Source organism: Portunus trituberculatus, chromosome 18, assembly GCF_017591435.1.
Source record: "Portunus trituberculatus isolate SZX2019 chromosome 18, ASM1759143v1, whole genome shotgun sequence".
In the NCBI taxonomy this organism is placed as follows: domain Eukaryota; kingdom Metazoa; phylum Arthropoda; class Malacostraca; order Decapoda; family Portunidae; genus Portunus; species Portunus trituberculatus.
This window is the reverse complement of record NC_059272.1, coordinates 20,246,114-20,265,301: the sequence shown is the minus strand read 5'-3', so window position 1 is coordinate 20,265,301 and position 19,188 is coordinate 20,246,114. Positions and strand designations below refer to the sequence as shown.

Sequence of the window (19,188 nt, the reverse complement as noted above, 5' to 3'; positions counted from 1 at the left end):
CGTGACTGACACTGACACGTATCGAATCAAGATGGCGGTTGGCTACGTGACGCAGAAAGCTGAACGTGAAGATCCCCAGAACCAATGACTAAATTTACATAGTCATTGCCCAGAACTTTTTGTTTGTGTTGACCTTTATTTTGCACTCGTGATGGCAGCCTGACCCTGTAGAGGGCCTGTGGACATACACCAAGACAGCCTGGAGATGGAGGTAAGATCGGGTGGGTGAGCTTTAGGGTTTGAATTGATGAACACGCCGCGTCAGATTACCTGCCTACCGTTAGTTAGGTGTGCTATGTTTGGACTTCCGCTGTGGTTTCCTATCCGATATCCTGCAACGCACTATTCTAAGCCTGGTTTGTGGTGTTGGTGACTCCCCTACTTCACTTTAATCTTGGTTTACTCTAGAAGTGGTAGAGAGGAAAATCTGGAAAGTTCAAAAGCTGTTGGTAATAATCATATGGCCGCTGTTAACGTAGACAAGTGGCCAAGCTAGCGTGCCCGCCCCTCATCCCCAGCCTTCACTCGGCCTACAACATGAGTTTCAATGATGGTTGTGGTAGGTGCAGGCAGCAGCATTACAGGTGCAGATGTTATAAGCTGCGACAAAAGTACGTATTTCCACCCTTCCGCTCTGTCACATGTTAGGACAGTGGTTCGCTAACTTTCGTGCGCAACCCTGTTTTAAACATTGCAATCCTCCGCGACCCATAGTAAAGAGAACGAAAAATGTAGTGTTATATACACTTTATTGTGAAAAAAAGTATACAGCTTTTCTTTCACAAGGCTAAATTAATGGAATCCATGGCACTACTTTTCAATCACTTAATTAAATCAATGGGATCCATGGTGCTGCTTCTCGTTTACCAGTTTGTCGAATCGTGGGATCATTGTGGTAAGGCAGTATCTCATATGCTCTTCTGTACCATGGCATGCTTTCATATTTATTCTGGTTACTATATGGTGATTTTATATAGCTTTATAAACTTATGTGAGGATTAAAATAGTGAAGACTGTGGCCATTAATTTTCTGAGCTCCATAGACCCTTCCTAATGTAAGTGAAATTGTTAAATTACACACAATACTCATGGGAAGAATGCGTCCCAGTACTGAAGGGGTTAAGCTTATTCCTCAACTTGATTTTGATGCGTCAGAGCTCGCAGAGGTATTGTTACAAATGGGAGCAACACTTTCACCATCTCAACTCCTACAATAGAATTCTCTTTCTTTACCTGAATTCAGAATTCAAAAAGGGATATTTACTTGAAGAGGGCCTTCAACAACTTTTCCATTTTGAGCCTCAATAAGTTGCTCTTGGAGACTGAATGTTTTCTGGCAACTCTTCGACATTCATGTTGAAAGGGTTTCTCACCCATAACTGGACTTGAATGTGTTCTTCTGGACTTTGGAATCTGCTGTCAACTCAGTCTAGTGTGTTACAATAAAACTTTTGGTATCATTGGGAAATGTCCCCTCCCATGTCTCAAGAAATTTTGCCACTGTTGGAAAAGTTGCAAATTTCCCTTGCTTCACATTGCTAAGCCCCAGTTTTAGTTTGCATGAAGACAGATTTTCTACAACTTCAACATTAGTCTGGTTCTGGCCTTGCATGCTGATATTTAGATCGTTGAGTCCACCAGAAATGTCATTGAGATACCACACTTGTAGGAACCACATTTCGTTCATCAATTTGTTCACTAAGCTGCATGGCTTCTCAGTCAGGAAAATTTCCAACTCAACCCAAAGATCCAGTAGTTGTCATAGTACTTTTCCTCTTGAAAACCATCTGATGTTTTGAGTGTAAGTGGAGATATGCTTGCTTTCTGCATTGAAATAGACACATAACTGCTCGAACAACCGAGTATTTAGTGCACTAACTTTGATCTAGTTGACAATTTGAACTGCTTTGTTCATCACGTCATTTAGTCCTGGTGACAGGTGTTGACCAAGCAGATGTAGCAGGCAATGCACATTAACCTTGGAATTAACTTTTTTTTACAAGTGCTGTGAAGCCTTTTTTGTTCCCCAAGCATTGCTGGTGCTCCATCAGAACAAATATTGAAGCAATCTGTCCATGCAAATTCTTCCTCTTTCAAGAACTGGTCAATCATTTGAAAAATATCTTCTCGTAGTGGTCGTTGACAGTGAGCAACAAAAGAGAAACTTCTCTTCAAGATCTGCTGGTCCCTCATACTTAACATAAACTAACAGAGCTCTGGGCATTATCAATTGTATCTTTTGACTCATCTAGCTGCAAGCTAAATGTTCCCTTGGCCTTGATGGGATCTGCTACTTGGTGTTTGATATCAAGAGACATGTCCACTATTGCCCTGCATACAGTGTTATTTGACAATGGGGTAATTTCCAGTCGTTTTGCCATGTCTTTTCCACACACTATTTTTTACCAAGTCAATGGCTGCAGGCTTGTTGAGATCTTCGCCAATAGTGTGTGGTGCTTTCTCCTTTGAAATTCCCCCATGCAACATGATATGATGCCAGTGTGGCTTGCTTCAAAGTCGCTACTGCTGCATTGTCAGGGGCCTCGAACCTTTTTTATTTCAGAGCAGCTTCTTTCCTTTCCAAAAAGCTCATTCTTGGAGAGCATAGGGTGCTTGGAAGGTTTAAGTCTTTGTAATTCCTTAGATTTCAGCAACTATTTGACAGAACTTTACAGCAGATAACACACTGAAGCTTGATTCCATATTCAACAATGCTTGTGAATTCAAAGTCCAGGAAGGCATCCTTGTATGATCATTTTGCCATTTAAGAATAAGAAAAAAAAAAAAACAGACTAATTCACAAATGGTAATTTGAAAAAAGGAACTAATTTCTGATTTTTTATTTTTACACACACACACACACACACACACACACACACACACACACACGGCCCGATAGCTCAGTGGTTAGAGCACTGGCTTCACAAGCCAGAGGACCGGGGTTCGATTCCCCGGCCAGGTGGAGATATTTGGGTGTGTCTCCTTTCACGTGTAGCCCCTGTTCACCTAGCAGTGAGTAGGTACGGGATGTAAATCGAGGAGTTGTGACCTTGTTGTCCTGGTGTGTGGTGTGTGCCTGGTCTCAGACCTATCCGAAGATCGGAAATAATGAGCTCTGAGCTCGTTCCGTAGGGTAACGTCTGGCTGTCTCGTCAGAGACTGCAGCAGATCAAACAGTGAATTACACACACACACACACACACACACCTGCTGTCAGTGGAAAATAGACACCGTGCCTGGGTCCACCACTCACCAGTCCATCATGCTTGTTTAATACAGGAGTTGTTTCTGTCAGAGACACCATTAAGTGAGGCTCAGGAGGAGGGAGGATGTGGAGGAAGGATGAACATATATTACATTAGTACCTAATTTGTGGTTAGAATAATTCAATTAACTAACTGAAATACACTGAGTGTGAGAATTTTCCTGTGTCCATGTGACCCATTAAAACAGATCTCGCAACCCATAGTTTGAGAACCTTTGGTCTAGACCTTCCTGACCAGCTGATCACCCTTGATCCAGGGACCCAGGCTCTACACCTGACACGGATGGTGATAAACTACTTGCATGTTCAGTAGGCTTCTTTCAGGTGGCATGGACGATGCCCAGGTCCATGGCCCAGCTTGAATCAAATACGTACTGATGTTTTCAGTGGAATCTTTCACACAGGGCAGGTGCTTCCTGCCGTGGTTGATCACCCATGCATGGATGAAATGTAGCACAGGCACCCCTTAGATAGCAAGTGGGCTTGCCTCAGCACGTCGTTGCTATGGGGTACATTGTCTTCACACGTCGTGGGCAGCCCCGCAACCTGCACACTTCTCTAGGGGAAACTCATTCAGAAGCTAACGTATTGGATCTCAAGGTGATAGGTTGTGTGTGACTGTCCCTTTATATTTAGTATAGAGGCTGATTTTGATAAGAGCAGTTGATATCCTTATACAAGGGAGACTAGCTCTGTGGGAGAAATCATGTTAAGATTGCAAATCCTGATTACAAAATGCTAGAGAGAGGTATGTATCAAGTTTAACCCAGACCCTATAACTAGGACATTCTTTATATCTCACAGCTTTTGTTGGGGCTTGAACGGCACTTTCTGTATGCACTTTAAGTCCTGGCTTATGAAAGCCAGCACCCAGCCAGGCTTGGCACGACCCCTTGATGGCCTAATCTCCAGCCTGAGGTACCGGTATGTCTGCCTTGGAAGCAAACTTCTTAAGCGAACAGCATTCACCAAAAAGATGGTTTTTGAGACGACCAGCAACCTTTTCATACTACGATCGCCCAAGATGTTCAGGATGGAGCACTTGGTGTGGCCCAATTCCAGCCCCACTGCACAGGCTTTCTTGACCAGAGTGTCAAGTGAGGCCTGGAAACCAGTGCTAGTTGAGGCCGTAAGGGCCACATCATCAGCGTAAGCAACGTAGCTGATAATTTCATCGGTGAAGAGTGACCCTACATTTGCCGGTAATTCTGATAAATTCCAGTCCAGTGTTACATTAAACAAGTATGGGGACAGGGTGTCTCCTTGTAGGACTCCTGTTTGGTCTTAAATATGTCACCCATTATGTCTTGTGGCTTTATCATACAAGTTCTTCCTGAGTTCAGTGAGTTCTAGTGGAATTCCCCATCTTTCTACAGCTGTAAAGAGATGGATGACCCACTAAGTCAAACGCCTTTTTTGAAGTCGATAAAGGCAACAGAAAGGGAAGAGTTGGTGATTGTGACGCTTCTTATTATTTCTTGTACAAGGAAGAGGTTTGCTGCAACTCTATTCTGCGTAGCTAACAGCAGGGTAGCCTTTATCAGTCTTGCCACTATGATTTTATTGAAAAGCCAGAGCAGCATGGAGGTGATCGTTAAGGGGGGGAAATCCCTAGGCTCTTCCAGATTGGCTTTTTTGGGAATCAGAATGGTGTGCCCCTTGGTCCAAGATACTGGGACGTCTCACAGGACCAGCATACCATTGAAAATATACTGGAGCCTAGGGATGCCCAGTGCTCTAACCATACCAAAATTCCTTCTATCTTGGGCAGCAGTAGTGGAGGCCTTTCTCTTTAAGGTGTATATTACCTCATCCTCTGACATAGGCATAAAGACCTGAATTGGAGGACAGAGGGAGCAGGCATTTGCTGTTCAGGTGATCATCTGACGAAGAGGCCTCCCCAGAAGGTCTTCAGTCCAGGGGGGGGGGGATGATATTGTTAGAGCTGTCGGGGGTGCCAACAAGGACCTACTTAACAGCCCAGCCTCTCTTTCCACTAGAGCCTTTGCACTCTGCAGTACCTCCCCCTTCATACTGCTCATGGCCCTCCACTATGGCTGGCCTCACTAGGGGTGGGAGGTTGGTAAGTGAAGGGCCTTGAGAGACAAGTCCTCCACCAGCTGCTCTAACTTGGCAACGTCACCTGAAACGTACAACCTGAGGGAGGTGGCCACTTCTCTAATTGCCCGTGTCACCTCACACTCAGGCAGCTCATTGACTATGGCATCTGTGGGGCTGCCATGGTCCCTATAGTAGGAAATGCGTACAGGAAGTGCAACAATAGCAATATATATTATGTAGCAGCTATCCACTTTAGTAAAAACCACAGTGGGAGGGAAAGTGTTTGCCATGGTTTAATTTCTGGATCTGTTTCAGAAGTTCAACAATATTGCCTGGCAGAAAGACCACATGAAGGCCCTTTCCCTTTAACTAGATCCAAAACAATTCATAACTTGCATTTTTGTTGTCTAGTTATTCCATACATAGGTGTATCTGAGTGGTCATCTTGACTTGTCATCATTCTCCTTTTTAATGATGCTATTTTGTCATTTCAGGTCTGGAGGCATGGATGCCAGGACTGGTCTCTACATGAGAGGATATACAAGATAGACAGATTGGTTGCACTTGTGGATAAAAAGATTGAAGATAGATGTGATGGATACTAATAGGTATGTTTTAGGGACATCAGAGCAGCATGCCTCACACCACATAGTTGTATAGGAACATAATCTGTCTTTTAGCGAGTGATTCTGATGAATGTTGATCTGGCATTTGTTTGCTATTATTCACACACTTTTACTGTTGTATATGAGCATTGTAAGGGTGATTTTCATAAATTCTCAGATTTTCACTATTTGTAGGAGAGTTTGGAGCATACAAACAAATCAAGTTTTCAATATATATTTAAAATGTTGGCTATTTTTTATACAAGACTTGTCTTGAAGCACTATGACAAAACCTAATGCTATCTTTACTTGTCAGTTATGCAGAAAAAGGAGTATGTTGGGTGTAACAAGTGTCTGCAAGTAGTGCTAGAGATGAAAATACAAGTTATTCTATGTAGAAAATGGTTTTTTTCTTATACACAACTGCATTTTTAGGCTTTGTTTAGCTGTGGGTGTAATTCAAGTGTGGCAGGCAGGGTGATGATACAACAGATGATAGGCCAAGCAGCTGTATTGTGAAATATGTCAACATGCTTTCAACATGCTTTGCCTATTGTGTGGTAATTTCAACTTTCATGCAGTAGTCTAAATGTATTCACACTTGAATTATATGTACCCCATAGCCTAAAAATGCATATGTACAGATGCGACCTGTAAACTCCTTGCAAATCTTAGCCCATATATTTTCCAGTAGCAATACCTGGCAGATCCACACCAGGTGAAGGCTTCAGGTTCCCTTGGATTGGTTAAACTCCCTCAAAAACTAAGCCTTAAAGCTCCACCCACTTGACCCTCCCCTCCTGGTCCATGCCCTGTCCCTCCCCGTGACCTCAGAATGTTTGTGTGTGTGTGTGATCTTTATTTTTATTTCATTTTCTCCATTCACATAGGAAATGTAGAATAGCAATCTCTCTGATCTTCCACTTCCTCCTTCTCCTCCTCCATTCCCATTCTTCATATATATATATATATATATATATATATATATATATATATATATATATATATATATATATATATATATACTGAGGATGAGGATGGTGGTGGTTGTGGAGTAGGAGGAGGAAGATCAAAGAGATTGCTATGTGAACTGAGAAAATGAAATAAAAATAAAGATCACACACGCAAAAATTCTGAGGTCACGGGGAGGGTCAAGTGGGTAGAGCTTTAAGGCTTAGTTTTTGAGGGAGTTTAACGAATCCAAGGGAACCTGAAGCCTTCACCTGGTGTGGATCTGCCAGGTATTGCTAGTGGAAAATATATGGGCTAAGATTGACAAGGAGTTTACAGGTCGCATCTGTACATATAACATTTTCTATTTGGAATAGCTTTTACTTTTGCCTGTAGCAGTATTTACAGAAACTTTGTTACATCCTGTATATAATGAGTGAAGGTATGATGAATACACAGGAATTCTTTATTCATGAGAAACACAAACGCACATTGACAAATGTTTTTCAGGTGAGGACAGCATAACGCACCAGATTGCCAGGTCCCCGCACCTCTCTCAGCCTCTTCAGCATCCTTAGCATAGTGAGCAAAGACTTCCCAGCGGTGTCCATCTTTAGCGAGCTCCACCGCTTTATGTCACTATCTACCACAAAATGCAATCCTGTAATAAAGGAATACTCAGTAAGCAAAACATGTTGTCATCAGTGGCAATAACCTTTTCCTAACCTATCTGCTAATGCTGTTACCTATCTTCTCCAGCATCTGGAGGATGTGGTACAGAGGAGTGTGGGGCCCCCTGACTGATCAGCAAGCCAGATGATGTGGCAGGTGCTGTCCAATATGTTGACATTCCGCACATCCTTAGTTAAGCATGCTTTTTTAAGAGATTAGAGTTATCCATCAAGAGTCCCTATGACAAGTGGTACCTGTCACTGGCATGATTGAGAAGTGTAACAGCCAGTGGTGTTCACTGGTAGTCCAGGTGGGAAAGACAGACTAAACCAAGGTTCTTTGTTGATTGCTGTCCCCCTTAATGGTTTGACAGTGGCAGAGAAGCTGAAGGCTGCCTTTCCTTTGATCACCGGATCTGACAGGTTAGTGATGCACTAAATGTACCCAGCTGCTTGATGGGCTGCACTGAGAATTGGCCTGGGTGTACCTGAATGATGTAATGGTATATGGGAACACCTAGGATTTGAGCTGCCTGAAGAAGGGGTTGTGCTATCTAAGACTGCCAATCTTAAAGTTGAACCAGGAGAGTGAGATTGCATTGCAGATTTTTCAGGAGTGACAAAAACATACACTATGCCCTTGCACCCTAAAAGTGACAGGATGGTGGAATGATACAATGCTAAGCTGGTAGGTTAAGAGGCTGGAAAAAGGCATTTTCTGCATAAAAATTTTCCCCCAAACTTGGTATATGAGTAGGGGAATGTGACTGTTGATACTTCTGCCCAACGCCTTCCAGACGTCTCACTTCTACATACTACATGCAACTCACAAATGTTTCCTTCTTCACTAATTTAATAAATCTGAGGATTCTTTCTCAAGCTATATAATCTTAGCTTTTTATTTTGTTTATTTACTTAGTTTTAAAAAGTAATTTAAAAGTAATTTAAAATTTAATAATTTTGATCAGTTACTTGCTGGTGGAGCATAAGGAGCTAGCTACCATTACTACATATGAGCTCCCTTGAGTACATAGATTATGCAATATGGAAGTTTCCTTCCTGTCTATATGGTGGCCAGTTGTCCTAGACCCTAGCAAGTCTGATACTGCACAGCTGCTGACTGCAACACACTGAGCACAAAGTACACTTTCCTGGCAAACACTTGGGGTGTGAGATCTGCCTACCTATAAACTAGGCCACAGGGGCATCACCTGACAAGGGACTGTGGTGAGCAATTGGACAACAATTAATTGATGCATTTTCCCCCCCTTTTCCCCTTTTTTGTAAGAGTACAGATACACTGCATGCAATTTCCTAGGAGGGTAGAAGGTATGGGATGTCTAGAAGGTCAGAGGCATAAACAAAACATGTCTTCTAATTATGAGTGGATGCCAGCTAGGAAGCTTGAAGGGAATCTGCTACCTGCATTCAGAATAGACACTTTTATATGCTATGCTTTGTAGACATTCCCTTACCCACTCTCCCAGTAATAGACATTCCCTTACCCACTCTCCCAGTAAATTGCTGTGCATCCTTAAGAGTTTGATGGCTGGGAAGTCTGGGCTTTTTAGATACCAGTTTTTTTATTGCAAGTATTCATCAAGGGAGGAAACTTATTGCATTAAGAATGTATAATAACTTCAGCATGAAGATAAAATACAAACCTTTAGTCTCCTTATTCTCCTGTCGCTGACACTCTCCAACAATCTTCATGTTCAGCTCAGACAGTTTGGCACGAGGTCGTGACAACAGATTATACTTGGTCTGTAGTGTCTTATTTATTTCCACCACAGCAGCATTCACCTGGGCATATTGCAGGCGACCTCGAATGTATCTGCAACAGTTAGGAGGGTGAAGTCAGAGAAGGCAATTATAGGTGTCAAACTATTTATATACCCACCAGAAGAGAAACCAATGGGAATCGGTCAATGCTAAAAAAACATGGAAAATTGGGCATTTGCAAGAGGAAGTTCCTAGAGGACAGCTGAGGTAGACATAGAGGAATCTTCCTTAACACTTACTTGGGAATAGACTCAAACTCCACCATTGTGATGAATTCCACCTTAGAGATCTGTTTGGGGGCCTTCCGTCCTGTAGGTCTTGGGGTTTCCTGGAACAGGGACAACAATTACCCCATGTACTGGCCACATTACCAATTCCATTATGAAAGACCTTTCCAGAAATGTCAGGTGGTTATCAAGACATGATAATGTAATACATCATCATATGTTAAAGCTTTATATCAGTACAAACAATATCACAATAAGAGAAGAAATACTGAATTAGTCTAACCTTTGGCTGAACAGTAGGAGTCTGGTCTTCACTTTCCACACTTGGGGGTTTCATGGAATGGGACTTCTGTTGCACTGCAGGCTGGGGCATGTGCTGTGGGAGGTACTCCTTCAGGTGCTTGAGGCGGAGAGAGAGCTCTTGCATCTTCTTCAGGAGGGCAAAGGCAGTTGTTAATTCTTCACGGGCAGAGCTGAGACTGCTGCGGTAACCTGAAATGTCCTGCTTCATTGTCTTCAGCTCCTTAGCCACCTGCTCCACTTCCTCCACCGTGTCTGAACCCCAACCAACACGCAGGGTCACACACACCTGCACAATGGTTGTAATATCAAATAAAACACTTCTCTATTGTTTTATATATATATATATATATATATATATATATATATATATATATATATAGAGAGAGAGAGAGAGAGAGAGAGAGAGAGAGAGAGAGAGAGAGAGAGAGAGAGAGAGAGAGATATGCAAGGGATGATAAGTCATTTTAATTCCTTAAGTGTCTCAAACTAAACCCATGACAACAAATTAGTGATCAGGCTATTATACCAGGCCACTTCACTTCATCATCAAGGAAGTGGGTGTGGCAGTAGTGGATAAGGTGGTGAGCGTGGGATTGGGCAGCCATACACGTGTAGGTTTGAATCCCACCACATACCACTTTGAAGTTATGCCATTTGTTGAGTGGTTTAAAGTTACCTACATGTCACCATGGTACCCAGGTCCTAGGTGGTTACCTCAGAGATGTGCTTGGGTGGTGATATGGGCCCTAATAAGGATACCACTATAAATAAAATTGCCTGTGCCACTAATGGGCGGAAGCTTAACAGTGCTTCCCACATATAATCCAAGTATGCCTACAGGTGCTTAAAAAAGGGGACATTCCGTCTTTCCCAAGGACGTACCTGTAAGACATCAGCCTTGTTTCTCAAGTGTGCATCCAAATCTTGGAAGGTTTCCACTTCACTGACTGAGGACATATTTCACTGCAAGAGAATAAAGCAAATGAGATGATATACAGGATGTTGACATTACTTAAGGCTTTGCTATGATGAACATCTGGCATACTGAGTTGATTGACATTTCTGGATAATGTGACATGATGCAAGATCTGGGAAGTTCTATAAACTCTGATGAGAAATTAACATTTTGCAGACTAACATGAAACAGTAAATCTTTCATACTATAAAAAAAAAAAAAAAAAATGGACATTTTCTTGTAAACTGAAGAAAAATTTTGTAGATTGAAAAAAAAAAAAAAAAAAAAAAAGTGGGCATCTGGGCATATTACAACACAACATGGACACACTAATTCTTACTTACAAGCACACAACAACATAGCCTCGTGCAACACATCCTGGCATGGGAGGGAGGAGGAGGAGGAGGAGGAGGAGGGTGTCAACCAGGAGGAACAACTTTATCAAATCTTACTATACTATCATAAAAATATTTATATAAAATACATTAAGAAAATTAGTTTACAACACATGAGGATGGAAAAAAGTTTTTTTTGGCTTTCCTTTCTCTACAATTATATAAATGTCTTAACTAAATGGCACAACCTCATGATATTTTCAAATCAAAATTCTTGACATATGCAGAAAGCTGGCTGAGTTCTTGTAGGGCCTGTGCCACCTGTGGTCCACTCAAAGCACCAAGAGTTTCCTTCACTGCCTCCACCTGCTTTTCAAATATTACTTTCACCTCCTCCAAGACATTCTGCAGCTGAACAATGAATGACACCTTGGTGCCCTCATAAGTATCCCACAATCTGTTCAGCTCACTCTTGTAATATTTTCTCTGGGTAATTACTTCATTGTACTTCTCAAATTTCAACTTTAGATGGATGTATTTCTTGTCCTTCTCCTTTTGCTGTGCCTCTAACTTTTCCACTTTTTCCTGCAAACTCTTGTGCTCAGCCTCCACTTTTCTGACATAATTCTGAAAGCCGAGTCTGATAACATTGTTCTGTTCTTGCTTGTCCTGGACTTCCTCCTCCTTGTTTTGCAGCAGGTTGGTAAGTTTCCTCACCTCCTTCTCCCTCTCCTCCTCTTCCACATGTACTTCATTTCGTGCTTTCTCCAGCTCAGCCCTTAAAGTTGTGATGATGTCCTCTTGCTTCCTGATCTTGTCATTTATGTTACTCTCCTGCTCCTTCATCTTGCCCTTTGATATCTCTGTACATTCTATTTGTGTATACCTTTTCTGCAGTTCCTCAATGATGTTTCCATAATATGCCCTCAATTCCTTTTTCTCCTCATCCATTCGCTTTTGCTGTCTCTCTAGAATGGCCTGCCAGGCACCTTTAATTCCAGACACTGACTCTTGAGATAATATTTCTTTTAGCCTCATAATCTCAGCCTCCTGATCTTTGTACTTTTCTCTCAACTCTTTATTCTCACTTCCCAGCCTACTACAAGTCTCTTCCATTTCTTGAACAGCCTCACTGGTTCCTTGTCCTGTCATCATTGTATCTTCCTTCCTGTACTTGTGAGGGAGGGCAGCCTGATCCATTTCCTGCTCAAGTTTCCTGCTCTGTTCTTTGTATCTTTCTTTGACAAAGGCCAATTCCTCTTTGAGAGTTTCAATTTCCTTGTGCAGCATCACCTCCTGTACTTGGTCTCTCTGGGTCACACCTTCAGCACAAACACCAGAATCTGGAGTTGAGAGAGCAGTTCTGGCACCCTGCTGAAGTCTCTGAGATTCTATAGGTGTAGATCTGCTTCTCATTAGTTGCTCCAGTCTTTCCTCTAACTGGTTCTTTTCCTGACACACCTGAATATAACAGTCCTTGGTCTCCTTTATCTCCTCATTCAGCTGGTGCATCTTCCTCTTCAAGTCTGTCACTATCTGTTCATATTCCACCTTGACGTTGGCCTCCAGCTCATGCATTGCTTCCTCATGGAACTTAAGGTAAGTTTTCTGGTAACACTCCAACTCAGCATCTTTCTCTTTGTTCTTATCCTTCTCTAGAGATGCAAACTGTCCCTTCAAGTTAACCTTTTCTTCTTCAAGCTTTGCAATTTTGTCTCTCATCTTCTCCAAATCCAGATTGCACTTTGCTAGTCTGTCCTGCAGCTTCAGCTTCTCATAGTTGGCTTCCTGAATCTCTTGATTTACTTCTGTCACCAGCTCCTGAAGGTCAGCAAGAAGCCTTTGGAGTGTGGCAAGAGAGGGAGTGATTTCACTTGCCTTCTCAGGATCAGTGACTGCCCTCATAATCATCTTTCCTGACACCTTCAGCTTTACTTCCAGGTTTCCAATTCTATTCTCCCATACTGCTTGAGCCTGATGAAGTGCAGCATTTTCTTTTCTCATCTCTGTGAGCATTTCATGGAGACACTCAACCTCAGCTGACAGCTTCCTTCCAGCCTCAATGTGATGCACCAACTCATCCATCTTGGCACAGAGTGTCGATACCTGGTCATGAACCACACCATCCTTAACACTCATCACAGCATCCATCAGGTTGCCATAAAGCACCTTGCTGTCTCTCACACAGGCCAAGAGGCAAGCCATCTCTTGTTGTAGAGAAATATTTTCTACCTGAAGTTCTCTTTCCTTGTTATTTGCTAATTGGCTGGTGTCTTTCTCTCTCAGTTCCTTCTCATCATGTTTCATCTGGAGCCTCAATAGCTGTTCCTTCAACTGCTTCACCTCAGCATGTGCATCCCGCAGATCACTGGTGGCTTTCCTAATCCTGTCCTGCTTCTCCTGAACATCATTTCTCAGCAAGGCAATCTCTTCCCTTTTGGCCTTGTTGATCATTAGGCTCTTCTTCAGCTCTTCACGAACTGTCACAATACTGTCTTTATCCTTGGGAAACTCATACTTGGTGCCACTGCTTCTCTTGTGTGTGTCTGAGGTAGTGGTGTCATTGTAGGTGAGGGCCTGCTTGATGCCTAGGCCCAGCATTGAGTCCTCTGTAGGCAAGATGTCTTTCATGATGCCCAACTTCATTGCCATATCAAAGCTCTTCAGATCCTCTTTTGCCTTCTTGAGTTCAATGTCAAGCATGGAGGCTTGTTCTTCCAGGTTTTGGTTGGTGGCCTCCAGACTCTTCACCTTCAGCTCCAATTTCAGTGTTTCTTGACTGTCATGAGCTTGAAGGAGCTGCTCATACTGCTTCCTCAGGGTCTCAATCATCACATTGAGCTTGGCCACTGTCTCTGATTTCTGCACCACAGCTCCATCGTATAAGTTCCTCATGTTCTTCAGTTCTTCTCGGAGTCTCTTGACTTCTTGCTGTGAGGTATGAGCCTCCTTCTCGGACTCATGCAGCTTTGACAGTAGAAGATCCTTTTCTTCCTGATTTCCTTGCTGTAACTTGCGAATGAATTCCTCCTGCAGCTTTTGGTTCCTACTGAGACTGTCTACTGCCTGCAATTCTGACACTTGGCACTCCAGGCTAGAGATAGTGGACTCAGCAGTCTCCAATTGTAGATGAAGCTTTTTGTTTTCATCCTGTGTTGCTGACAGCTTACTCTGGAGTTCTTTCATATCAGTCACTAGTGCCTTTGTTCTCTCCTCTTTCTCTGATAACAGAATTTGAAGCTGCTTAACACTAGCTGATTTACCATCATTTTCTGATCTCAGAAGACTCAACTGATGCTGCAGAGATCTGATGTCACGGTTACTTTCAAACTGTAACTTTGAGTATTCCGACATCTGACGGTCCAGCTCTCTGCCTCTCACTTCATACAGGAGCTTCAGCTGGTCATAGGAAGTCTCTGCCTGTTTGTACTGATCATCGAGGTTCAGCATTTCCTGGTTGTCCTGCACCTCAAAGTGGCCTGCATGATGATCATTGGTAGCATAGACCTCCACATGGGATGCCTGGAAGTCTTGCCCACCTACAGGGACATATGGATCTCCTCCACTGGTGGCATCATCCAGGGCAGATCCTGTACTCAAGTGGCCATGCAGGGGGCTGAACCTGGTGGGTGAAGTACCACGACTGTCTTCACTCCAGGGGGTCACACTGTTGCTGCTGCTACATGAAGCACCTCCCAGTGATCCACGACCTTCTGAGGAGCCATCCAAATCTCCTCCCATGTGATGTGCATTCTGCTGGTGGTACACATCACTTTGGTACTCCTGGTAGTTATGTACATCCTCATGGTATGCCTGTGGTGCATATGAGCTCGTCATGGGGCTGCCCATGCCACCATAACCACCTCCATCCCTACCACTGCCAACATTGCCCTGGTCCTCCCTACCACCAGCAGAGCCTGGAAAAGGATAGGCAGAATGTTGTGTGTATGACTCTTCTTCCTCCAAGTCATCAAAGGCATTCACTAACAAGTCCTGTATTTCTTTCTCCCTCCTCCTGTTCTCCTCCTCCTCTTCCTCTTCCCTCTGTAAGTCCTCCTCCTCATTCCTGGCAGCTATGCCATCTAGGTGCAAGCTGCCACCAGCAAAAATACTGTGTCCAGGATTATCCATCACCTGCAATGATGAGACAGTCTTCAGAACAATAAACAGAGTGTAGTGACACGACCAAATAAACCATAAATAATATGGATCTTCTTTAATATGTATGTATGTATGTATGTATATATATATATATATATATATATATATATATATATATATATATATATATATATATATATATATATATGTGTGTGTGTACAGTGGTACCTCAACTTACAAGTTTCATTTGTTCCGTGGCAGAGCTCCGAACTCAATTTGCTCATATCTCATATTGCACTAAATACACAGTTAGGAAGGTCAATATAAGATGAAGGAACACAGGGTAGTAATCAAGTTTCACTTATACCTAAATTAGATAAGGTGTCACATGATCCGTCAAAAATATAAACAAAAAATTCAGTTTATTCCTTAAAGAATTAATATGAACTTTGTATTGCATTTTTTTTAAATAACTACATTTGATTTTGAAAGTTTAAAACTAAAACTCCAAGATGCACATGTTCTAAAAGCAAAAATGATAAATTACCATGAGTTTGGAACCAAAAGTATTGTCGATACCAATAATGCAGGAAAAATAAATATCTGATAACTGATCTGATATTGCTATTGGGATAATTTTTTTTATGACAATGAACACCCTTGTCCAAATTACATCTCCTTCCAGAGTTATTAACTAATTATAATTCTGTTGCTCTTACTGGAAAGAGAAACCTGTAATGAAAAGAACTGTGGTCAAGAAATAGCAATATGTGTGATAAAAAATGTAATGTAAATAACATTTTTTTTTACCTAATTTTATAATACCAGAAGAAAAATAAATGACCACAAAGTTGTTTAGCATGTCAGAGGATCAAATGTTAAAAGGAAAAGCTTGTTCTGAAAAGCATCGACATGTACATATGATTTTGAAAGTTCAAAACTTTAACATGATTATATTTCCAAAACAAATATTTGGAACCAAAAGTATCACCAATACAGATACAATGACAGCAAGCCATAAATAACTATAGGATAACTAGTAACCCAATATCATTATTGCAATAAAGATAACACCCATCTATGCTTCTAACCAAGTGTACATAGAAACATGGTAGTAAAGTTGTCATATGCAGTACCTTGTCAAAAAAATGTTTAATAAATTTATATATATATATATATATATATATATATATATATATATATATATATATATATATATATATATATATAGAGAGAGAGAGAGAGAGAGAGAGAGAGAGAGAGAGAGAGAGAGAGAGAGAGAGAGAGAGAGAGAGAGAGAGAGAGAGAGCAGTTAGTCACTCTTAAGGTGTGATTATGAAATGAAGTTCAGACATTCAGCCACAATCAGTTTCGAAAAACATTGCATTTTGGCGTGGCCGAAGCCAACGCTGTTAAAATCACTTTGAGGTAGCAGGTTCAAAGGACACTGCCTAGCCCTTCACATCTAGTTTGTATTGTATTAATTTGATGTACATCATTTTCCGAACAACAAAACCTCACTTCCCCACCTGTACCTCAAGCTCAGCCAGGGAAGGAGGGTTGAGTCCTGTAATCAAGAATATCCTCGCTGGTCGGGTGGTGACTGGTGAGTGATGACAAGGCTGCCCTGTTAACTGCTGCGTCAACCACCATCACCACCACCACCTCCTACAATAACACCTCACACTATCTATAAATACACTTCATCTCCCTGTATTCACCCACACACTTAGACACACGATTCTCCCATCAATTCACCAGCACCACAAGCCAGACAAGCAAGTCTTCCTGGTATAAACACGAACATTGTCGGTTCTCACTAACCACTATTCAAAACGTCATCACAGTCCCCCACCACCACCTCCCTTTATCTTTCATATTAACTATTCACCCATCCCGTTCTCACATACACCTTTCAGCCACAACGATTACTCTTACAAGCTGCAGTAAGTACCAGGCTGCACCTCACCTACCTACCGTGGCCGAACAAGGGACCGGAGGAAAAGGTTATCCCAAGTTCAAACGTCCGCCGCTCCCACCAACGTCTTCCCGCCTAATGCCAAATAATGGTGGCTCGGTGACTGTCTGGCTTTCGCATGGATCCACTTGTTGATTTTATTCGTTATCTAAGTCTTATGTGCTAATTTTTTTATTTACTTTTATTGCTTATATTTTTCTACTTTATTTTTTTTTTTAGTTTATAACGTATGAAGAGAGAGAGAGAGAGAGAGAGAGAGAGAGAGAGAGAGAGAAACTTTCGTTGTATCCATCGCTTACCTACCGTAACTAGGTAAGTGGGTTGTAAGTCGATAAATAGATGAATAGGTTTATTTTTTATAATAAAGCGTACAGAAATTAAAGGAAGAATGTATAAGATGTGTGGTGTCTCTTATTTTCATTTTGCCATATTCAATTATATTTTATTTGCGATGTATTTTTTTTTTTAAGAGCATGTAGAGAATGTGAGAACTTGTTTATTCAAAAAGCTTCAATGCAGATTTACTGTATCTATTGTGAATATGACAATGAAGGAGTGCTTGAAAAAGTGTACCCATGGAATGCAGATTTATCTTTCTTTTTCTTTACATGAAATTTTCTATCATGAACTTCCGTGACTGAGGCATCCAAAGACTTTACATGGAGTCTGGGAAATGAAATATTGGAAGAACAAGATTTCACTATGCACCATGGAGATGTACGTGTCATAATCATTACTTACTTTTTTTTTTTTTTTTTTCCCTACTGTAGGATCTTCATGTAAGTAATACTCTTAAAGCCGTCACAGATGATTCCCAGGATAAGAACACAAGCTTGGGTGAACGTATCTATGCAATTTTGGCTATAAAGTTAAATTTCATCTCATATATGATCTCCCAATATATATATTTTTTAATACAAAATACTGTTGCAACTTGTTGAGGAAGGTCATTCCAGTTCTTCACCACTTAAAAAAAAAAAAAAAAAAAAAAAAATCTTCCTAATGTTTACATCTAATCTGTTGAGCATATTTATGGGTTTGGTAAGACAATAATTATCCTTTCCCAGTACAAAAAAAGAGCACCTGCAAACTTCATCATAAAGGTAGCCTGCAGTATCTTAATAGCAATATTAATCATAACATCTTTCCGTAATGGGGTACAGAATATGACTATGAATGTGTGGTGCTATATTTTCCATTACCCATGTGAAATTGTCAGCCTATCATATACTGTACAGCTTACTGGACACTCATAGCTTCACTGATGTCAGCCATGGTATTGGAAGACTACCATTCCAAGTCCTGTCAGGTACAGATTATTACTCAATTCTCTCTCTTTTCAGTGTGAATAAAAGTACAGCCTACATTCCGTTAATCATCACATTTTACAATTGAAAAATTACTCGGGACTTAACCTTCTCCATTAAAATGCCAGTCAGCGGGAGCTATGTAGTAGATGGGCAATCAGGATTCACAATGTTACACATCTTACCAACAAACGTCTGAGATCCAGAAGGAGCAACGAACTGAATACTGTAGCACTGAGGGACAGGTAAAGTCAACCAAACTTTGTCAGGACCACCACCATTGTTGTGGCTAAGAGCCATGCACCCTGAATGTTCTGTATTGGGTTCAACACTGACCTCTCTTGTGGTCTAATTCTTTACATCAATATATTGGTATCAAGGTTGTTATAACTACAGTTCTCAGGAGCTAGGAATATACAGACCAACAAGAACAGTTATTTACAATTTCATTATCATTATAAAGAATTCCAACACCTACAAAATGATAAAAAATTTTAATGTAAAATTAATTCAATGCCCAATCCATCCTTTACAGCCCATATCACACAGATGGAAATGTGGGAGCAAGAATTCTAACAAAGGTTATATATATATATATATATATATATATATATATATATATATATATATATATATATATATATATA

The 19,188-nt window shown here is 41.3% G+C and overlaps 2 protein-coding genes and 1 long non-coding RNA gene across 4 annotated transcripts; 1 reads left to right on the top strand and 2 right to left on the bottom strand.

Moving 5' to 3' along the window:
* Window positions 1-15: 15 nt before the first annotated feature.
* Window positions 16-14,560, top strand: LOC123505815. The gene is made up of 4 exons (XR_006675263.1): window positions 16-211; window positions 5,821-5,934; window positions 7,393-7,976; window positions 14,546-14,560. It is a non-coding gene; the product is annotated as an uncharacterized LOC123505815 (long non-coding RNA).
* Window positions 7,328-17,299, bottom strand: LOC123505813 (spindle and kinetochore-associated protein 1-like). Of its 2 annotated transcripts, none has more exons than XM_045257533.1 (6): window positions 17,230-17,299; window positions 10,748-10,828; window positions 9,846-10,151; window positions 9,575-9,663; window positions 9,218-9,387; window positions 7,328-7,543 (listed from the first exon to the last, which is right to left on the bottom strand). In XM_045257533.1, exons 2-6 carry the CDS (start codon window positions 10,820-10,822, stop codon window positions 7,389-7,391), a joined length of 795 nt encoding a protein of 264 aa, XP_045113468.1. In that variant the 5' UTR covers window positions 10,823-10,828; window positions 17,230-17,299; the 3' UTR covers window positions 7,328-7,388. The 2 variants fall into 2 exon arrangements, with proteins under 2 accessions (XP_045113468.1, XP_045113470.1); XM_045257535.1 differs by lacking the exon at window positions 17,230-17,299 and adding an exon at window positions 11,165-11,309.
* LOC123505808 (centrosomal protein of 152 kDa-like) lies at window positions 11,402-17,338 on the bottom strand. The gene is made up of 2 exons (XM_045257527.1): window positions 17,234-17,338; window positions 11,402-15,289 (listed from the first exon to the last, which is right to left on the bottom strand). The coding sequence occupies exon 2, from the start codon at window positions 15,284-15,286 to the stop codon at window positions 11,405-11,407; it is 3,882 nt and encodes a 1,293-aa protein (XP_045113462.1). The 5' UTR covers window positions 15,287-15,289; window positions 17,234-17,338; the 3' UTR covers window positions 11,402-11,404.
* Window positions 17,339-19,188: the final 1,850 nt, after the last annotated feature.